Below are 21,498 nucleotides of genomic sequence, written 5' to 3'. Positions count from 1 at the left end.
AACTGTTGTGTTTTTGGTAAAGTCATGTGTACTGTATGTTAAGAAAAAAATATTTGGCTACATTCCATCATGTACATCTATTTATTTTTTAATTTTATTTGAAGAAAATTAACATTTCATACAATCAAATGAATCTTGTACAACAAATGACTTCTTACTCAAACTAGAAAAACAAAAATAAAAAATATGTTTTGATTGATTGTGTAGCTAATTTATACTGCGGCCCCAAAATGCAGAAAATGAAAAAGGTGATGCCCACAAAATTGGAGGGTGGCAAAATGTACAATATAATATAAGGGGTGGCATCAAACCATTGTGCACTTAAAAGATTGTAACAGAAGCAAAAGAACAACACTAATTGTTGGAATTAAATTGTCAGGCACTCCACACAAGTTTGCTGGTAACGCAAACCTTTTACAAGATGATCACCCACAGTTAAAACCTCACATTCTAGGTTGAGGAAAAGGATTCTCTTTGGCCCAAATGGCTAAGGTGTTGTTCACTGTCTCTGCATTTGGACAGGATACACATTTGTGCTCTCATCTGAGTTAGGAAAGACCTCCTACTAGGATGAAGGCTATAAGAGACATGTTCTAATAGACACACAAACACCTACACTTTGTATGTTTCACAGTTTAACTCCCTTCTGTTTCAATTGGCCATGGTGACCTCATATTTATGCAAGCTCATCTTGGAATTTCAGCCTCCTCTCATGATCCAAATACATTATTGGGGACCCCAAATTGCCTCATCGTAAATTAACATGGCTGTGGAAGACACTGTTTCCCGGTATAAGTACACTTAGAGACTCATATTTTTAAGGAGCTTTTTTAACTACAGCTGCAGCATTATGAGTAGTTCCACATATTGAACTGATGCTCTTCAATGCTAATAGTACATTTAAGTACAAATTAAAACATCAAGAAATAAATTCCACACAGTACATTCAGATTCTTATTGTGATTTCTACAGAAGCTTTGGATTATTATAGTATACCCACACATTTAAAGTAAAAATATAACTGGAGTAATTTTTCCAGTTTCTGTTTGCCACTATCATCAGTTAACTTCCAAAATCTAATCTGTATAACTGCCATCTATTTGGGGTTAGCAAAGGGTGTTTCCCTGGTACTGCTAGATTCCATTCTAAATCCTTGCCTGTCAGGTTAATTGGCAAATGTAAATGGAAGGAAGTGGGCCCTGTGATGGACTGGTGCCCCATTTTAGGTTGGCTTCTGCCTTGAGCCCATTAATGACTAAATGGACTACATCCTTTGGCAACCCAGAGTTGATTTAAGTGGGTTTGAGATTGTCATTTTATGCTAGTGTGTAACTGTATTGGTGACAATATGAAATAAATGCAAGTCTGTAAAATAAAATTTATTTGAAGTGGCTCTTCGCAATGCTGCCATAGAATAACACATTATTAGAAATTATTTTCATATCATCTGTTAAATAAAAAATTAACAGAATTTGTAAATCTTGAGCAATCTTTTCCTTTTAACAGTTAACCTATTTTAGTTATCACTTACACTTTTTCACTATTTCTTTAAACTATGTAGATTGCTACAGATGAAGATAATGGAATTTTGCTTTACAAAGGTGACAAAGACCACATTGCTGTTGAATTATACCGAGGACGAGTGCGTGTCAGTTATGATGCTGGCTCTATTCCTTCCTCTGCCATCTACAGGTAACTAATGAATTAGCCAAGCAGTTTTGTTTATTCACTTTTTAAACACTTTGTTTTTAATAAAGGCACTGAAAGTTATTTAAAATAAAGCTAAAATAATCAAATTTCAGATGTCTAAATCCATGTTTCTGTATACCTCATTCTAGTTTCATATGTTTATTCCTTACCACAGATATCAAGCAATGAAAATTTTAACCTATGTTTTTGCACAGTAAATCCCTTGTACATTGGTATGGTACTTATTATGCATTTTAAATAAACCCTCTTGACTTAAAGATTACTTTACTAAGAGGTCACTTCATGGTAAATATATTATACTATATATATAAAAATACACTTACCCAGACAAAACAGACAATGTACTTCAGACACTAGGAGACAGTGGCTATCTCTCTCCCTTGCTCTCTCTGTCTCATATATACAGCAGATGGAGACAGAAACAAAAACATACATTTATATTTATAGTAATGACAGCACGTACTGTATGTATATTTCGTAAGCAAATGATGGAACTGTTGTAGCCAATAAAGCTAAAAAATGTACGAAATATTTATTATATAAATAAGAACAAGGGAGACACACAAAATTATCAAATAAAAAGAAACAGTACTTCCTTTCAATTGCTCCTTATATGGCTTCGAGTTGCTGTCTTCACCTGTGTCCCCCACTTGCCTGCCTTAAAGTGCCTCAATACACAAACTCCAGTTTTCTTTCACCTCTCTACAAATGCTGGGCTACCAGCTTACTAACATCCTGGTGAAACATTGTGTGCTGTCCTCAAAACTGCTCCTGTCCATCATACCAGCGAATGCCCCTGTGTTTTGGCCCTTAAGGACACTAAGCACAGTCAAAGGGCATAAAGCCCACTTCCATTGCTCGATGTTTTACACTGGCAGATGGCATTTGTTGTTGCCAGTACATGCTGCTTTCTTATGTTTCGGGAACTCTTTAATAGAGCAATCATTTACTTCTAAAATTAGTATTCATTGTAAAATTATAATAAGGCTTATTTATATGTTGTCTGATGTAGAAATATAATTATACTTTTTAAAAAAATATTTTTCAGGTTATTCTGACATATGATAATTATTGAGGTTTTTCCAAAGATTAATGTTTTGTGTTCATAAATTTAGGATAGTGGTTTTGACACTAAAATAAATTAAGACCATCTTTGAAATATATTCATTATACTTTATTAGTGTAAAATCAATTTTCATTTCCTATTTTTTTGGCTGTCTGGGTCCTTTTTGTTTGAAAAGTGTCATAACCCTGTGTCAAGTATTTCATTATGGAAAAAAGAATTGTATAAAAAAATAGAAGAATTCAAAGATAATTTGCCTTTTAAAAACCATAACCATTTTCTCACATTAGATATATTCATGTCTGTAATGTTCTATGTATTTCCTTTTGTTATTTTGTAGTGCGGAGACAATAAATGATGGGAATTTTCATGTTGTGGAACTGGTTGCTATTGATCAAACACTTTCGCTCTCCATTGATGGTGGAAGTCCTAAAAGCATCACCACATTGGCTAAGCAGTCAACACTTAGTGCTGACTCTCCTCTTTATGTAGGAGGTAAGATTGATCTTAGCAGGACAGAGCACTACTGATTTTGGTTCTTCAGTTGTATATACTAAAAGAAATTAAACAGTTATATGCATTAATAATTGAAATGTGTTTACTTCAGCTCAAGGTTTTATACAAACAGAGACTCATCCTAATATATAATGTTAATGTATAATCATCAACAGTTTCCAGGGTGTCACATTCAAATACACCAACAGGTAAAATCCAGTCTCTTTATAGTTCACTTTCAAAGAAAATATTTTAACATTATACATTTAAACGTTAGTGTTCATGTTTCTTAGTAAATAATTTATTTTTAAAGTAAAATCCCTTTTTGACCTTACTTGTTGCTAAAATAAATCCTGTACCTGTTCTCTGAACTTTCTGAGGTGTTGTTGTCACATCCTCCATGAAAATGGGAAAGAGAGCTACATGGAAGTTTCCTTAGGACCTTTCAAGCACATAATACAAGTTAAGCATAGCCACACTTTTAAAATCAGTCCAGTACACTGTGGGGATGGAAAGTGAGAAGTTCTTTAGTACTTTCAAATCTTATTTACAAAATAATCAGTTTTGCTTTTTTGACTATCAGCAGTTCATCTTTCAAACTTTATTGTTGTTTTTATTTTTTCCGGTTTTATGACAGTATGTCTTTTATAATCGACTTCTGGCTGTTCACTTTTTGGCCTTTCTGTTCACCTGTCTGTGGTTCTGATATTTTATGGAAATGCCAGACTATAAAATTTTGATGCTTCTTCCATCCATCCCACTATATCCTAACTACAGGGTTACAGGAGCAAATCCCAGGCAACACAGGGCGCAAGGCAGGAAACAAACCCCGGGCAGGGTGCCAGCCCACCGCAGGGCAGACACACACACACACCAAGCACACACTAGGGACAATTTAGGATCGGCAATCCACCTAGCCTGCATGTCTTTGGACTGTGGGAGGAAACCGTAGCACCCACGCAGACACGCAAACTTCACGCAGGGATGACCCAGGAAGCGAACCTGGGTCTCCTAACTGCGAGGCAGCAGCGCTACCACTGTGCCACCGTGCCACCCCTTGTCATGCTTCTTTTCAGAGAAAAACATCTTTCACTTGCCCTTATTTATATTGTGGCCAGATGGAATGAGGCATATCTTAAGCACAAATGTACAAAGGACAAAAAGAACAGAGGAAAATTAAGGTTTTATCAGGTCTAGGCAATAGGATAGTCAATAGCTGACATTTGTTACCAAGAATAAAACAGCATGAAAAACCAACACAACAAACAAAAAACAAAGTAGAATAAACTAGAGCTTAAATTCTTGACTGGAGCTGAAAATTCACCACCATGTTTACAAGCAACCATTTGTCTGATTTTTATTCCAAATACATTTTGTTGAGCAATTAGATGTGTTTTGTTCTGGTAGTATGATGCCCACTTTGCCAATTATGATGACAGTCTACATGAAAGGCTGGTTGCTAGGTAACATCAAGGAGCAAGATCCTGTGTTGTGTGCAGTGGTCCATTCTGGTACATTTTTATGTGGAAGGAAGGCAGCATGTCATATGTGAACGAGGGCCATAAGATATAACTGACTTTTTGTTGCTTATTACCTGCATTATGTAGGTGTTGAAAAAAATGCAGATAAACACAGTAGTGTGAACAAAGCTTTAGGAGGCAAATCCCTTGTTTTCCATCTTAAACAAAACTTTTCAAAACCCCAAAAAACTCTTCTTGGTGAACTTTTCATGTTGACAATGTGGAAAACACATTTTAATGTCAGTTTTGTGAGACTGTATGCAAATTGAAATGTATTGTTTATAGCCATTTATGGTCTTTATTATTCCCAAATTTCCTAAAAGAGAAACATATATCTGATTTCTTTCAGGTATGCCTGCTAAAACCAATGTGGCAGCACTGCGTCAAGGCCCCGGACAAAATGGTACTAGTTTCCATGGTTGCATTCGCAATTTATACATTAATGATGAGCTTCAGGACTTCAACAGAGTACCATTGCAGACAGGAATCTTACCAGGCTGTGAACCTTGTCAGAAAAACCTTTGTGTACATGGGACTTGCCATACAACTGGCCATTCTGGGTTTAGCTGTGAATGTGAAGGGGGATGGATAGGACAATTATGTGACCAGCAAGCCAATGACCCCTGCCTAGGAAACAAGTAAGTATAATGATAAGACTTTAGTGCCTTTAAAAACCCAGGAGGATAAAAAAAGAAAAATTATTAAAATATCCTAAATGAATTAGCAAAATATTCCAAGCTGTTTCAAAAAGGATTATCTTAATAAATGAAAGTTGTAGAATATTCTGTTTTAACATATAATCATACATCAAAGTATAAAGCAGGGGTCCCCAACTTCGGTCCTGGAGGGCTGCAGTGGCTGCAGGTTTTCATTCTAACCCTTTTCTTAATTAGTAACCTGTTTTGCTGCTAATTAACTTCTTTTGAATTAATTTTATTTGACTTGCTCTTGAAGACTCAGACACCTTATTTTTTTCTTTTTACTTAATTAGCAGCCAAACAATAATTAGACACAATATGAACCAAAATATGACCAGCAAAACATGACCAACATTCTTGATCATACAATATCTGAAAATAAAGAAAGGTGAAGGTCTCAGGAACGCTTATCTGCTCAGGTCCCCAAAAAAATTTAACCCTTCTCTTAGAAAAGAGAAAATCAAGAATTTTGGAAATGTATGGTATTGCACAATGAAAGCAGCAACGAGCCATGGAATTAAAGAATGGGTTTAATTAACGACAAGACTCATTGCCTAATTAATTAATTGGTTGGAGTGAAATTACTTGGAGTTTCAGGCCCTGATTTAGTTGGTCTTCTGCTGGCTCACTCACTTCACATTTCATTTCTGTTTGGGTGCCATTTAAGGAAAGAAATGAAGCAATTCAGAGAAATGACAAAGAAATTCAGGGGGACAAATTTTAAAAAAGCAAGTCAATTAAAAATAATTCAAAAGAAATTAATTAGCAGCAAAAACAGTGCACTAATTAAGAAAAAGATTAGAATGAAAACCTGCAGCCACTGGGGCCCTCCAGTACCGGAGTGATAGAGTGAATTTCTTTGCAGCACATGCATCACCAAGTGCAGTTAGTGACTGAAAGGTCCATTCACCTTGCCGATGCAAACTAGATTGCATGGGTTAAGGGCACTGTAGACAGTGGATGGGGAAAAGGTAAACTAATCAGATTTGTTTGGCCTGTTACCACAATAACGCTACAACAGAGAGGAACATTTACTTTGGCCTAATTAAGCAAACTTAGACCTTTTAAGAAAATAAAAAATCACTGGGTTGGGACAGTGGTGCATTGACATACCACCAATGCACTTGGTAAATCTACCTGAAGCACTAAGTATTACCAGGACAGGCCTTGGTTCCTCACACTCCTGACTTGAACTAGCAGGTGAAAAAATTGATGAATGTGTGAAATGGAGAAAAAACTGCAAAAACAAAAACATACATGACCCACAGATGGGATTATTAAAGAAACTGCATTTAATTTATCTAATGTTATAATTGTGGGAAAATTAAACAAACTGTAGCTCCTGGTAGGATAATGTGTAGCCAGTATGTAGAGGAATATTGAACATGAAATAGTTAGTAATGTTAATTTTAAAGTATCAGGTCGATATAACTTCATGCACTGGTGAGAGTATATGACTATCATAATGAATATATTTAAAAGGTGTTCTTTTTTCTGGGTTGTCAGGGATATCATTTGTTAGTTTTCAAAAGTATAAGTTGTGTTTATTTTCATATTCTGTGCCACCTTCCTAAAAAATCTATAAAAACATAGATACCCTTTTCATTTGTTCCCTCGGGGAAGGACATTTCAGAGAATTAATTACATTTTCACTTATAAAAGGTTACCATCCTCAGGTAAGCATTCCTAATTTGTTTTTACTATTTTTCGATTGTTAATGTTCTGGCTGTTACTGTACATATTCAAATATTTGGTGAAAAATGTGTGAGAAAAATACCTGAAATGTAATACAAAGATAAGTGTAGTTATTCTGTGATGCAAGTTACTGTCAATCCTTTGAGATTTAAGACTTTTTCTTTTTTTGTAGATGTATTCATGGCACCTGCATGCCCATCAATGCTTTTTCATACAGTTGTAAGTGTCAACAAGGTTATGGAGGAGTCCTGTGTGATGAAGAAGAAGAGCTTTTCAACCCGTGTCAGTCCTTAAAGTGCAAGAATGGAAAATGCCGACTTTCTGGGCTTGGCAAGCCTTATTGTGAATGCAACAGTGGCTACACGGGAGACAGCTGTGACCGAGGTAAGGAGTGAAATGTTATCAGTTGGGAAGGCATGGCTGTTCTGCCAGTAACACAGATACCTAAATGGAAAAATCAAGTAGCTTAAAATTGAATGTCTTCTACCTTTTCACTGGAGTCCACAGGATTTCTTAATCCTTGATCCTTAATTCCAAATTTGAATTCTTTCTTCTGTTCATTTTGCATCTTGATTAAATTGCATAATGTGATAAAACTATCAAGGTATATGCCATTTCAGTCTGATCATTATTCGAGCTCTTTCAAAACACTGACTCCACAAAATCTTTTAGCACTTCCCCAAAAACAACTTGACATACTGTACAGTATGTACTGCAGTGATGAATCAATTGCGCAATTACATGTCAAATAGCAATGCGCTCTTCTTGTGCAAGAGAATACTCTCCTGGTGGAGATGACAAGTGCACAATTTTAACAATGCATTAGAAAAGCATGTTTCAAATTTTGCCATGGCACGTTTAAAATGGGCTTAAAGATAAGGGTAGAACTTGTATTTTTACTTCCCACATATGAATTTATATTTCCTAATACAGGATGTGTAATAAAATGTGTACACATTTTAATAGTTATCTATTTTCATTTTGACAGTTTAACCAAAATTTAAAGGACAGTTTACTTAGTAGATTGTGTTAGCTGCTGTTTAAAACTATATAATGTTCCTCTCTCACTGACTGAGATCAGTTTGATTTCCTCTAGTACACATCCCACATGGTATTATTCACCTATCTATTTTTAAAATTCATTTTGTTCTGTTTTAGGGTTGCTGGGAACTGTAGCCTATCCCTGCAACATCAGCCACAAGGCAAGAACCAACCCTACAAAGTCCATTACAGGCCACATTCACACACATCTCCATGTTTGCAGTGCACACGATGACCAGGCCTGGACTCAAACTGAGTATCCTGGTGATAGGAGGAGCAGTACCAAACACTTCCCAGTGGTGATGCTCCCGTCACAGTAATGCAGGACTCCTATTTATCATGTACGCTTGAAATGGTTAGTAATAGAGTCCACAGATTTTCTGTAGCTGCTTATAACAATTCAAAATTAGTATTCTTGAATATAATGTTGGCTGTTATAGTTACTGATTAGAGTGTGAGCTTACTTACATGAAATGATAATATGTGGAGAAAGCTTGTGTACGTCTAAAGCTACTGCAAATATAATTCATTTAAGGGTGGATGCACATTTGAAAGCCAGCTGAGGAAATCAGTGCACACAAATTACATTTATTTTTACTGTATATATATATGGCAGTAAGTAATCACAAATTGCCTTGATTAAAGAAAAAATAGATAGGTACAGTAACTTGCAGATGTTATCTTGCAGTTGCATCCGCACAATCTCACATGTTCTATTACTCTGGACCTTTTAAATATAAAATTAAGTATGTTGGTTGCTTCTATCATAAATCAAGTGCAGTCGTTCTTAGTTTCTCTGTACCATATGTTTGGTGTAAGATACCAAATAATGAATTCCACACAAAACTCCAATGCAATATTTTCAATACCTCATGTCGATAACACTGCCTAACAGAACTAATAACAGCAGTAACAAATGCTGGGCCTTAAAACAGGAGCAGGTGCAAGACAGTGGTACCTAGTGTTAAGAGTTTCAGTGGTTGTCTGTATAAAGCATCGTTTCTTGATGAAATGTAACTACTGTACCTTCTTTAATATTTCTAGGTCATTTCCTCAAGTTCTTTATATATAGGTCCACATTGAACTTGCAAAAACTGCAGTAAAATGATTTGTCTTCACATAGTGTCATTTTATTTTTTTCTCAGTGAACATTTCAGACTGAGAGCAAGCATTTCATATACTTTTGTTCATGTTAAGCATGTTAAAAATTTTGTAAATGTCATTTTTTTTATTCCTGGCATAAATAAACATATGTGACACATTTTTCTATTAATCACTCTGCTTAGACGTGCTGTCATGTGGCAGTACTTTTTACCATGTGTAGCTATGTTTATTCAAGACAGTTTGTTCATTTTTTCACATCTGTTCTTGTCATTTTTGAATATATAGTAATTTAAGAACCAAACTGAATCTGGCTTAATGTATAGCTATTAAGGATAATTACAATAAAATCAGAGCCATTATCATGTTTGCTTTCAGTATTGTGAACTACAGCATGAATCCACGTCAAAACATACACATTGTACATCAGTAAAATATAATATAGGAAATTTAAATTTTTATTCATTTTCAGCATTCTTTTACCCTGTATAAAATATATATTTTTTATGCAAAGGCCTTAATACCAAAGGTCCATATACATTTATAAAACCCATAATTTCTCACCAGTTATTTTCTTTTTTTTCCTTCTCTTTTACTTTATACATAATAGTTTCTTTGGGACTTTTTTTACTACTGTATTTTCTACTGTATCTTCTCTGACTTTGCTTGTTCTGTATCTCCTGCAACTGTGAAGTCAAATCCAATGATTCTGCTCCCATTTTTACTACAAACTCTACTTCTCAACTCTCAGCTTCTACTGGCCATACCCAGCTTCCCACTCTGGTGAGACAGGTGAGGACAAATGGAAGAGGAAGGCAAAGCATTTTACTGTCTCATAATATTCTCACTTTTTTACCATTTTCATCTTTCATTTTATTTCAAATTACCAATTTATCTTAGCAAACCTTTTCAGTTTCATGCCTTGTTTTTTTTTTTTTTTTTTTTTTTTTACTGTGATCTGTGTTTTCATTTTCAAGCTAATTGTTAATTTAAGGTAAAAGAGCAATTATGACACACATATTTTAATTGCATTTCTGTAGAACTGTCATTACAGCATGTATTTCATGACATTAAAAGTAGAAAAAAAACTTGAAACTTATGTTCACTTTCAGCACTAATTGTAGTTCCTCATTAATATAACAACTTTCACATTGTCACACAGGTTGGAGCAGTGATAGCTGGACCTTTGATTAATGTTCAGTCTACTGTCTTTATGTCCCTGTGCCTGGCTGGGCTTTCACTACGTAACTCATGTTTTTTCCTTTCTCACATCCCAAAGATGTTTGTGTTCAGTTCACTGGCTACTCCAAACTAGCAGGAGTGTGCGTGTTTGTGTGAATGTTCCCAGTGAAGGACTTGAATCCCAATCAGTGTTGTTTTTGGAAAAATACTCAGCTCACCTAGCACAGACTTTGGCTCTTCCTATATTTTCAGAAGACAAATGCACATTTTACAAACAGAAATTTCACAATAGATTTAAACATTAAATTAATGTTTGAAGCTGTATATTGTCGTTTTGTGTGAATTTTATTGGCTTTCTTATATACTGTTATATCCACAGTTTTACAAGTATAATCAGTTTAAACATGCTTCGTACAAAAGAGATGTTAGACATTTGTTTATTTGTTGTGCATCTAAGAATTAGTTATTAGTGAATCAGTATTTTCAGTTCTTCTTGAATATTAAGGGACGTGCTATACATTACGTGGTGTGTTAATTTTGTCAATACAGATTTTTTAGTATAAAGACATATGATATACAAATGCAGAGCTACACCCCTGAACCTCTTATAATCCAACATTTTTATAATCTAAAATTTGTTGAATTATAATAAGCTTTAGCCTGTGCTATGGTATATTACTAAAAGTATCAGAATTCAAAAGTTGTGCTTATTTTTCACAGTCATCTATGCTTATTTTATCATGACATGCAGGACTTTGGTCTTTGAAAATTCTGCTACATATTACTGTTGAGAAACAAATTTCTAAGACTCACTTATTCAATGTTTGCTCAATTTTGAAAGGATACTTGGATATCTACTTTTAAATCACAAACATAAAGTATATGCTGTATAAAACAAGACAAAAAGTCATTACCATATATACTCACAGATAAGTTCTCCCACGGATAAGTCAGAACTTGATTTTAATGTATAATTTCTGGTATTTTATAATGTCGGTCGTATAAGTCAAATGCAGAAAACTCACACTATTGGTCCAAGAGATTATGATATGCTAACGCCCACCTGAGAGAGTAACCACGGAGCCACTGCCTTTTTTTTCTATGTAGGTGCAGTAATGCGCTGTATCAGCACGTGCTCATAACCTCTCACTCTATTGTGTCTACATGACTACACGGTAATACCAGAACTACTCTGAAGCAATGTTTGCACTGATTTGTATTTTTTGTATCTCACACCCTCATACACCTTTATCGTAAGATCATCCCTTATCTACAATGAAGCATTTGATCAGAAGAAAATATGAAGCTGGTTTTAAATTAAACATCGTTGAAATATTGAAAGAAATTGATAACTGCACTGCTGCAACAAAATTCGATGCGTCTGAGATTGGAGGAGGCAAAAAGATGTTAAAAAAAAATTTAAGTGTCGCATTTTTGAACAGACGTTTAAGTCGGGGGTCTGATTTTATGATCGATTTTTCGGGTTTTAAGACCCGACTTATACGTGAGTATATACGGTAAATGTTTTTGTTAATACTTAAGTAGGGGAGAAGTTCAAATATGTACTGTTTTTGGTCATCAGGCTTGATGGACATTTCAGAAATGTACTCTTGATTTAGAAGGAGGTGTTACCAATCTTAAGAAAGTTAGAAGATATACTCTAAACTTACAGATAATATTTAACAAAGCAATCTTTAATCATTCTTGTCAAAAAACTTTATGCAGATGGAACTTTACATCAGCATCTCCTAACTTAAAGCATGTTCTTAGATAATTTGATCAAAAGTAAAGAAATGATTTTCATGGTTATTCCAATATATATATATTTCATGGTTTCAAGCTTTTTTCTCTGAATTGCATGATCCATTTTATCATGTCTTAGCAGCCATCAGTGCATGCATGCCTCATATGGTTAAATAGCTCACTACTGATGTGACATCATTTTAATTGGTTATCTTTTACAGAAATCTTCTGTCGAGGGGAACGAGTCAGAGATAACTATCAGAAACAACAAGGCTATGCGGCGTGTCAGACGACCAAAAAGGTCTCACGATTAGAATGTCGAGGCAGTTGCTCCAATGGGCAGTGCTGTGGACCCTTGAGGAGCAAACGACGGAAATACACCTTTGAATGCACCGACGGGTCTTCTTTTGTGGAGGAAGTTGAAAAAATCATCAAGTGTGGCTGTTCAAAATGTCCTTCGTAATTTCTTTTCCATTCTTGTTCCCATAAACAAAGTACCTTTTTCTCATAACTGAACTAATTAATGCTTCCATAGTGGAAATATTGAAATATATTGTAAAATACAGAACAAACTTATTTTTTATTATCAAGGAAAAAAGAACAAATTTGACTATTTTCTGAAGTTGCATAAAAGCAATGATCTGGGACATTTTTATTACAAAGAAGGATAGAATGTGCTTGCTTTGAAATGAAGAGAATAACTGGCACTACTGTTTGCAGCTTTTCCGCAACATATCACCTACTGTTACATTAAAGTGAGAGACAGACATATCTGGAAGTTGAACAGTGAAAACAAAGGGCAAACTTGAACAGTAACAGAAGAAGAATTAAAGCGGAACCTGTTCCATAACTCTTGTCTCGATTGTCTTCAGCGATCAGTACTGAGAACATCTACAAATGAGTGGATGACAAAGTCCAAAGAAAGATTGTGTCCAATAAGATTTTGCATTGAAATTTGTCACATTCTTTTTTAAACTTTGATCTACAGAGGGGATAAACTGCAGTATAACCGAATGCTTGATGCAAATGTGCATTAAGTACACCTCAAGTTTTACTTGGAAGTCAATGGTACAATAACAGAAAAAAAATAAGTATTGAGCAGACCTCATTTCCAGTATTAATTCTTTGTAATATAAATGTTTGGCAGGGAGTCTTTTGGGTGGGAGAGGGCTGGTTTATGATATATAGTTTGTGGATGTTTGAATTAGTTACTTGGATGAAAAGAAAACGTTTATGTGTTTTTTTTTTTTGCTTTGGATTTTTTGTGATTTCTTATCAGTCTGTCTGCACAGTATTCAGAATATCACTGATGAATATTTATTGTATCAAACATACCTTTGCCTAACTGGTAGATCTACCTTTATATTATGGTTTGGTCTTTTAATATATATTAATTTATATTTGTCCTGATATTTTTGTATTTTTAAAAAGACTGAAAAAAAATTAGAATAGATGAACTAACTTAGTTTATCTGTTGGGTAAAATGTATTGTTTTATTGGTTTCTCCTGCTCTGTATTTGACCACTGATGAGGATGTACGTTACTGAAGATAAATTGATAATTCAGCTTAAAGTTGTTACATCCAACAAATCATTGTATATTTTTGTCAAATCTTCTGAGAATTTGTATTGTTCCAGGAACACGTCTTTTTACTAGACGATGATTGAATAGAGGTGACTTTTCCCTGCATATTTTGCTGAAATTAAATGGTGATTAGAACATTACCCTAGACAAATAGACCTCTTTATACAAGTATATTTACGTTGGTTCCTTACCTTTTTAACAAATTACTCTAAACTGTGACTTTTTCAGATAAAACAAAAAGAAGAAAAAAATATTTGTTATCCCAGTTTCCAATGTTAACATGTTGCTGCTAAATTTGTAATGTAGAGTTTGATGAAAATATTTAGTGAGTTGTGCTCTTTCTACATTAAAAAAGAGCACGCTGTATAACAAAGATTTGTTTCCTTGACTTTTTTAAGGGGAAGACGCTAGATGTCTGTGTTAACACAATGTGGTTTGCCTTACCTTGACTTAAATCAGTATTACTACTGATGTTTGTAAATTAAACAGGATATTTACTTTAGTATTTTTTCTGTGTCTTTGATTTCATGTCACAATAAATGTTCAACCCCTTCTTTTTAAAGTATTAAAAACATGCTTTTCTATTACTTGTTTATAAAGCAGTAATATAAAATGCATATCAGGAATTACATTGGAATAATTAGTTTATTTTAAAATAAGCTAGTTTTCTGAGATTTTGCAATCAGAAAGCACTTTACTGAAATATTGTCATTCTAAAATCTTTAATACCTAAAATCTAAAATCTTTAAATACTTTACATACTTCTTAAACACTTTAATTTTAAGTTCTTAGAATTATTATTAACAAAAAATATATTAAAATAGACAACTTCATTTTAATTAAAGAAATACTCCACTCAAAAATGTTTTTATATGTTACTTACCCCATGCAGTTTGTAGTAACAGCTGGGAAAAATGTTTCATCTCATGTTTTTATGCAGAACGGAGGTTAAATAAACATTCTGGTACAGTATAAGTCTATGGTGACCAATGATGGACAACGGCAAACAATATCAGAAGGTCCATGAAAAAATGTCATTGTATTTGTGTCGCATAATCCACATGTGACTGGATGCCTACAATGTCCTAAACGCATGTATTTTTACTAAAATATTGTTAAATAAGTAATTTCCTGAGAACTTTCTCTTAAACTAAAATAGAATGGGCTCAAACAAAGCCCAAGCATTTGAACTCATTTATTGGTCATAAGCTAAAATTGCATTTCACGTGAAATTTACAGTGCAATGTTCACTGAGTGGCGTGTACAACTAAAGATTTAAAGTTAAAGAACGTCAAGTGAAAACGTTATCAGGAAGAGAGTATGTCTCCGACCACGGTGTAATGCTAGGATGTTTCAACAGGCAGAAGGTCCATGCACAGTCTCACAGCCTGCTGCTAGTAATCTCAAGGTACTCCAGTTGTGGGTATGAATATACAGTAAATGTGACAACGGGAGGCAGGTTTACAACTTAAATGCTTGGTCACATTTGACAGCGTTTCATTTTTTTTTACAATATTTCAGTAAAAATACATGTGTCTGGGATGTTGTGAGCATACAACTGGAAAACCTGACATCTGAATTATACTATAACATGAGTAACGTAAGATTTTTTATGGTTGTTTTTGATATTGTTGCTTTCTACCGTTGGTCACCATTGACTTATAATGTCTCAGAAACTTTTTTAATCTCCATTCTCCATGAAAACATGAGATAAGCAACATGTATATACTGTATATATTTTTTGGGATGAAGTATTCTTTTAAAAGAAAACACAAATCAGCTTGCCTGATCTCCTCCTGATGTTGTTTCTATAGCATTTGTTCAGTGGCGCTCCTACTTTGAGAAATCTTGTAGAAGAAGCATTATAGTTAGTGATGCACAATTTAGTCCTGCAGTGTCATAAAGTGGAGTGAGGATACTTCATTAATGATGCTGATATTCCAGAACAGAGTGGCCAGTTCATGGTATACTATCAAACAGTATAAAGATTAAATAGTATAACTTAACTAGCATGTCATATATAATTATATGATTTTAATTTATCTCAAACCCTGTGACCCTGTGTTCGGATTCAGCGGGTTGGAAAATGGATGGATGGATGGATAATTTATCTCAAAGGTTGAGCTCAAAGACACATTGGTAACACATAACACATAGGTAAAAAAATACATTTTTTCCCTTAAATTTGAAAGAATCTAGGATTACAACATATCCTTGTGCCTATTACTAATTAATAATAGCTGGTGCAGTTTTTCTGCTTTTGGTGATTTTCTACTTATTTCATTTAATCCTTCATGAATAATCTTTTTAGATAATAAATGCCATTGAATGTATTTATCCCTGCTTTAATTTTTAATCCTTCTTTGGAGTGTCCCTGTGATTATTCATAGAAAAGCTAAAGGTAGTCTTGAGAAAATATACTTTGATAGCTTGGATAGACATTGAGGTTTTCCTTGATTAAACCGCATTCCATAACCTGAAAATTGTAAAATTATTGTACAATGGCTGCCCCTGCTCTCTGATCTCCAAAGGTCAGGCAAAAAGACAATTTCCCCACGGGGATTAATACAGTGTACCAAATTAAAAACAAGTGTAACTATCCTATTTGCAGGCTCTATCCAGTGTGGTGTTCTGTTAAGAGATAGTGATAATGGCTATAATGAGGTTAATTAACTTTACCTTTACTGAGCTAATTATACATTCATTTTATGAACCAATTGAATCTGACTTTATGGTCTATGAGGAGCCTGGAGCATGTCCCAACAGCACAAGGCTTAAGGCAAAAGCCAATCCTGGACCAAACAACAGTCCACCCTGCTGCACACTTCCATACAACTACTGTACATTCATCCAAACAAGGCAAATTTAAGATCTCCGATTATCATGCATGTCTTTGGGTTATAGGAGAAAAGACTTGGAAGCACAAGGGGAACATGCAAACTTCAAACGGAACAGATTATGCCAGGTATCTCTTAGTCTATTGTAGTACAGTGATATACCAAAGTCACATACTTTGTGATAACTAGAACTGTGGGCTTTCTCAGTATAGTATTCATCAAGACATAATGCACATGTAATTGATACAAAAAGTGACCACATGACATGTTGGAAATGCCTTCTTTCTGCTCTGACACCCACTAAATCCAGCAGTCCAAGCTCTGTAGTCAGTAATCATTATAATAAGTCCAAGATTGAGGCCACGTTTGTATCAATTGGTCTTATCCGCAGTACTGATTTTGGATGCAGCCAAGTCAATAACAGTAGGTAAGTAGTTCTGTTTAATTAATATTTAGTCTCTTGCAGTGCTGCTAAGAGTGATAACATTATTAGTTTGACCTTGCTGATCAGCCTGAGAATATTTTGGTTGTTTTTAAATCGTGCTTCTTCTTCTTCTTACTGCTGCTCCTGTTAGGGGTTGCCACAGTGGATCATCTTAATTTGCAGATTTAAACATCGGGTCAATAGATCTCATAACAAACCATTTGAATTTTTGGGTGAATTTCTGTGCCTGACAACAGCAACCATTTTATCTCATCTCAGAAGCATCAAAACCATGCATGAAAGTCTCAACATGTGATATCATATCTGAAACGTCATGTAATGTTAAACCAGAACCAATGTTCTGATAAAAACTGGTTATTCACCTACCATTGCGGACCATTGCCTATTCACCTGTAGTTTGGTGGTGCGTGTAGCATAGAGTTCTTTGTTTAACAAACATTTCCTAATATTTGTGCGCAATGTAAGCTTACTCCGCTTCCATATGTGCTTCCCCTTTTCTTCTTAATAAACAGATTTTAAAAGTAACAGTTGGCAGCAACTGCCTTTAGTATATTTATCATTTTGAATACTTTCAGAATGTCTCCATTTATAATGAACTGATTTCATATCCTTCAGAATTACACTGTGCCTTCACTGGAGCTCATATCAATAATCTCTCATGAGATTTCTTTTGCCTTATTATATACATCTTCTAGCCTGAAAACGAAGACCACATAAAGTAACATGTCTGCCCATCTGACTTTCCCTTGTACGACTTGAATTTTGTGGTGGAATTGGCTCACACTTCCTTGCTGTTTCCTTGAAAGACAAACACCATTCAGCAATTGGGAGCTCAGCATTACTCAAATTAGGTAACTGAAAAGATGTGAACTTAGTGAATCTCAGAGTTTATCTAAAATAAGTGTCTCTTACAATTCTAGAATATTTATTCATACAAGTTCACTAGTTATGATGACCCACAACCAATACAAATTAATTGACCCATTTTCCAATCTAGCCAATGTAACATAGGGTTATTGGGGCCTTAGCTGCCCCTGGCAGTATATGGTGCAAGGGAGGCCCAAGCCATAACAGGCCCCAGTCCATCACACATATACACTGTCACTCATACTGTTCTAGTTTCACATTACAAACATGTATCTGGAGTACATGCTGGACAATCTATGCCGAAACAAAGAAAACAAGCAAAGCCCATGGTGACCATGTCCAGGCTTGAGATTTTAACCCATGCCTCAGGAGCTGTAAGTGCTAACCACTGTGCTACCATGCTACCCTACTTACAGCATGAAAACTGAAAGGCATCTTGAAAGCTTACCAACAGAGTCATTAGAAATTTTAAAATTCATTTATGTACCCAGGCACTTGCTAAACCCATTTAATCCAGTGATAAGCCTTCATTATCCAGTACATGCAATTATTTATCACCATAAAAATCTATGCAGAGCTTTACTGTTGAGCAGATGAAAATATTTTGAGGAACCTATCATATACTGTAGCTTTGAGAATTCCATAAAGATTATGGATAAAGCTCTTTCTAAAGTTTTATTTTTAAAGAAAAGTCGGGTGTGCATTTAAATACTGTACGTATGTCCTTCATTGAAAAAAAAAAAAATCGCTGCATTCAGGAGGTACAAAGACAGTTAGGGCCAGAATTATTAGACAGGCCCAGAACTTGAAAGTGAGTGCTGAAGGTCTACAATGGAGAATGATCAAAGGCCAGAATATATGACGATAATCTAGAAGTGAAATGAGCTAAGATATCTTAGATGTGGTGGTCCAAGATGTCCCTCGGCTTATATTTTGTTATATTCAGCATTCAAAATTTGCCTGCCATTTCCAACTTATATATTCCGTGGGAGTAGAGTACTCTTTCTGTTTCTTCATGAAGCCTTTTTGCTTTCTTTTCTGACCTCTCAGTGTGAATGACCTTTATACATTTTCTCCTTCCCCCCAGCTACTTAGAAACCACATTTCTGTTCCCCAAGCCATCATTACCAGTACACAAAAGAATGGAAAGCCACTGCTAAAAACTGGAGGGTACAAGCCACCTGTAGAGAGACCCAACAACAGGCTGTGCTGCTCACCACTCTTTTCCGGTTGTACACAATGCCTGAAAGACATATTTGGACTGAACTAAGTCTTCAGTACAGTTAATCTGTGAAATTTGCCACAGTGTTTCTCACAGGGAATATGTCATGTTTGCCAGTGACCATGTTCGCCAAATATTTTCCTGTAAATTTGCAATGCAGCTGGTTTAGACTGATTTTTTTTATCCCGGCACCCCATGATGCTTTGCAAGGCCAGCACAACATCACAGAGCTATAGCAGCCATTGTGGGATTGGTCAGCTCCTCAAGTAAATAAAGATGAGCCTAGTAGTGGACAACTGGTATAGAAAATTAAACTCTTTTTCTGTAATGTATTTAATAAGAGCTTTTTTCACCGTGAGCTAAAAATTAGCAGAAAACTGACAAATACATTAAAGTTAAAAGACACACATTGAAATAAACTAGAAATGTGTTGGTGTATTTGTGTCTTAAAAGTAATGTCTTTTTATATGGACTTGTATGTGATCTGTGTGTAATAAGTGAGCTTGACCCTTTAATTGTACTACCCAATGTGCTGGGCAGTTGATACCAAGAGGAAGGAGTGAAGAATCTCTGGGCTTTCGTGTTGTGCTTTTTTTGTACAAACGTGTCAGGAAAAAAAAGGTATTCAACTCTTTCTCTGATTTTTTTTTAATTGAATTTATTAAAAGCATATAACATGCCATACAATCAAGTCAATCTTCACAAAACTAAATAAAAATCAACTCCCACCCATGAGAAAGAGGGGAAGGCCAACAACCAGAGCAAAATTCTTGAGAGTAGTAAAGATAGAAAGGAGTCTTTTCCCTCTAATATAAATGTTTATTCTAAAATGTTATTGATTAGGTCCTGCCAGGTTTTGAAAAAGTTTTGTACAGATCCTCTTAAGTGAGAATTTGATTTTTTCCAATTTCAAATAGTATATAATATCAGTTACCAAGTGACTTAACAGAGGTGAGTTAGGATTCTTCCAGTTGAGCAAGACAAGTCTACGTGCCAATAGTGTAGTAAAGGCAATTACAGTTTGTTTGTCCTTCTCCACTTTAAGCCCATCTGGGAGTACACCAAACACCGCTGATTTTCTTTTTCTGATTTTCTTTCCTTTCTATTGATTCAGTTTTTTGGATTTTATTAAAGGAATTATTTTTATATGTTACACACCTCATGTAGTTTGTAGTAATGGTTGAGAAAAAATTTTAATCTTACATTTTCATGTTAAACAGAGATACCAAGTTTTCTGGTAGAATAGGTGTCTATGGTGACCAATGCTGGATAACACTAGTCAATATTAAAAATCTCAATAAAAATAGCTCACATTTCTCGTGTCACATAATCCACATGTCAAGTCATCCAGATGCATGCCCCAAATGCCCCAAACCCATGTATTTTATTAAAATATTGTTAGATAAACTACTTTCAGAAAATGCTTTTGTGAACTAAAATTGAATGCACTCAGATATGAACAAGCATTTGAATTGTATACCTGCCTCCTGTTGTTACATTTATATTCATATCCAGTACCGGAGCACTCCGGAATGATTTATCTGCAGTCTGTGAAACTGCATGCGTGAACTGACCTTTTCCTTATTGAGGCTTTTCAGAATACACAAGTACAAGGTATATTCTTCCTGATGATATTTTCATTATTTATTTATTTTTTTTTACTTTTAATCTACGTTTGTGCATATCTCTGCTTGCAGTTTGCAATGTTGACATCACATGAAGGACTATGTTAGCTAATGAAAACTGTTATTGGGCTGAACTCATGACCAAAATGAATTAATTTGAATGTATTCCATTTTAGTTTCTGGAAGTGGTTAACTTAACAATATTTCAATTGAAATGCATGTGTTGGAAATGTAGTGAGCATATGACGGGAAGACAACACATGTGGATCATGGATTCATGGATGTTTTTGATATTGTTTGCTGTTGTCCAGCATTTGTGATAATGAATGCCCATTCTTTGAGAAACTTTATTTTCACCATTCTGAGCTTAAAATGTTCTTGGCCATCACTACAAACTACAGGAGGTAAATAACATATAAAACAAATCACTTTCATTCCAATAAATCCATTGAATCATTCTATTAACTCCCTTTTCCATTACTAGGTTGTGGAGTGTTGGAGCCTAACATAGTTGTATTGGACTGAAGGTAAGAACCATCCCCAGATGGCACCGCTCTATCCCAGTCTCTCATAGCGGGTCAGTTTAGATAACTGAGAACAAAGGTTGGTATGTAAGAGAAAATTACGTTCACGATGGTTTTGCTTTATTTCATATGTCAGTCATTCACTT

General features: G+C 34.9%; 1 protein-coding gene across 7 annotated transcripts in view; it reads left to right on the top strand.

Annotated features, from left to right (window-relative positions):
* Positions 1 to 14,334, top strand: part of slit2 (slit homolog 2 (Drosophila)) — a 269,197-nt gene extending 254,863 nt beyond the window's left edge. For 6 of the 7 annotated variants that reach the window (XM_051928679.1, XM_051928680.1, XM_051928681.1 and 3 more), the window contains 5 exons: positions 1,562 to 1,692; positions 3,114 to 3,268; positions 5,138 to 5,426; positions 7,354 to 7,565; positions 12,470 to 14,334. In XM_051928679.1, coding sequence (XP_051784639.1) covers positions 1,562 to 1,692; positions 3,114 to 3,268; positions 5,138 to 5,426; positions 7,354 to 7,565; positions 12,470 to 12,711 — 1,029 coding nt within the window. In that variant the 3' untranslated portion in view covers positions 12,712 to 14,334. Of the gene's footprint in view, positions 1 to 1,561; positions 1,693 to 3,113; positions 3,269 to 5,137; positions 5,427 to 7,353; positions 7,566 to 10,017; positions 10,116 to 12,469 lie in introns of all 7 variants that reach the window. The other variant, XM_051928684.1, reaches the window with a different exon arrangement.
* The last annotated feature ends 7,164 nt before the right edge of the window (positions 14,335 to 21,498 follow it).

The sequence above is a fragment of the Erpetoichthys calabaricus genome, chromosome 5 (assembly GCF_900747795.2).
Source record: "Erpetoichthys calabaricus chromosome 5, fErpCal1.3, whole genome shotgun sequence".
In the NCBI taxonomy this organism is placed as follows: Eukaryota; Metazoa; Chordata; class Cladistia; order Polypteriformes; family Polypteridae; genus Erpetoichthys; species Erpetoichthys calabaricus.
This window is presented reverse-complemented; position numbering and strand designations above follow the sequence as displayed.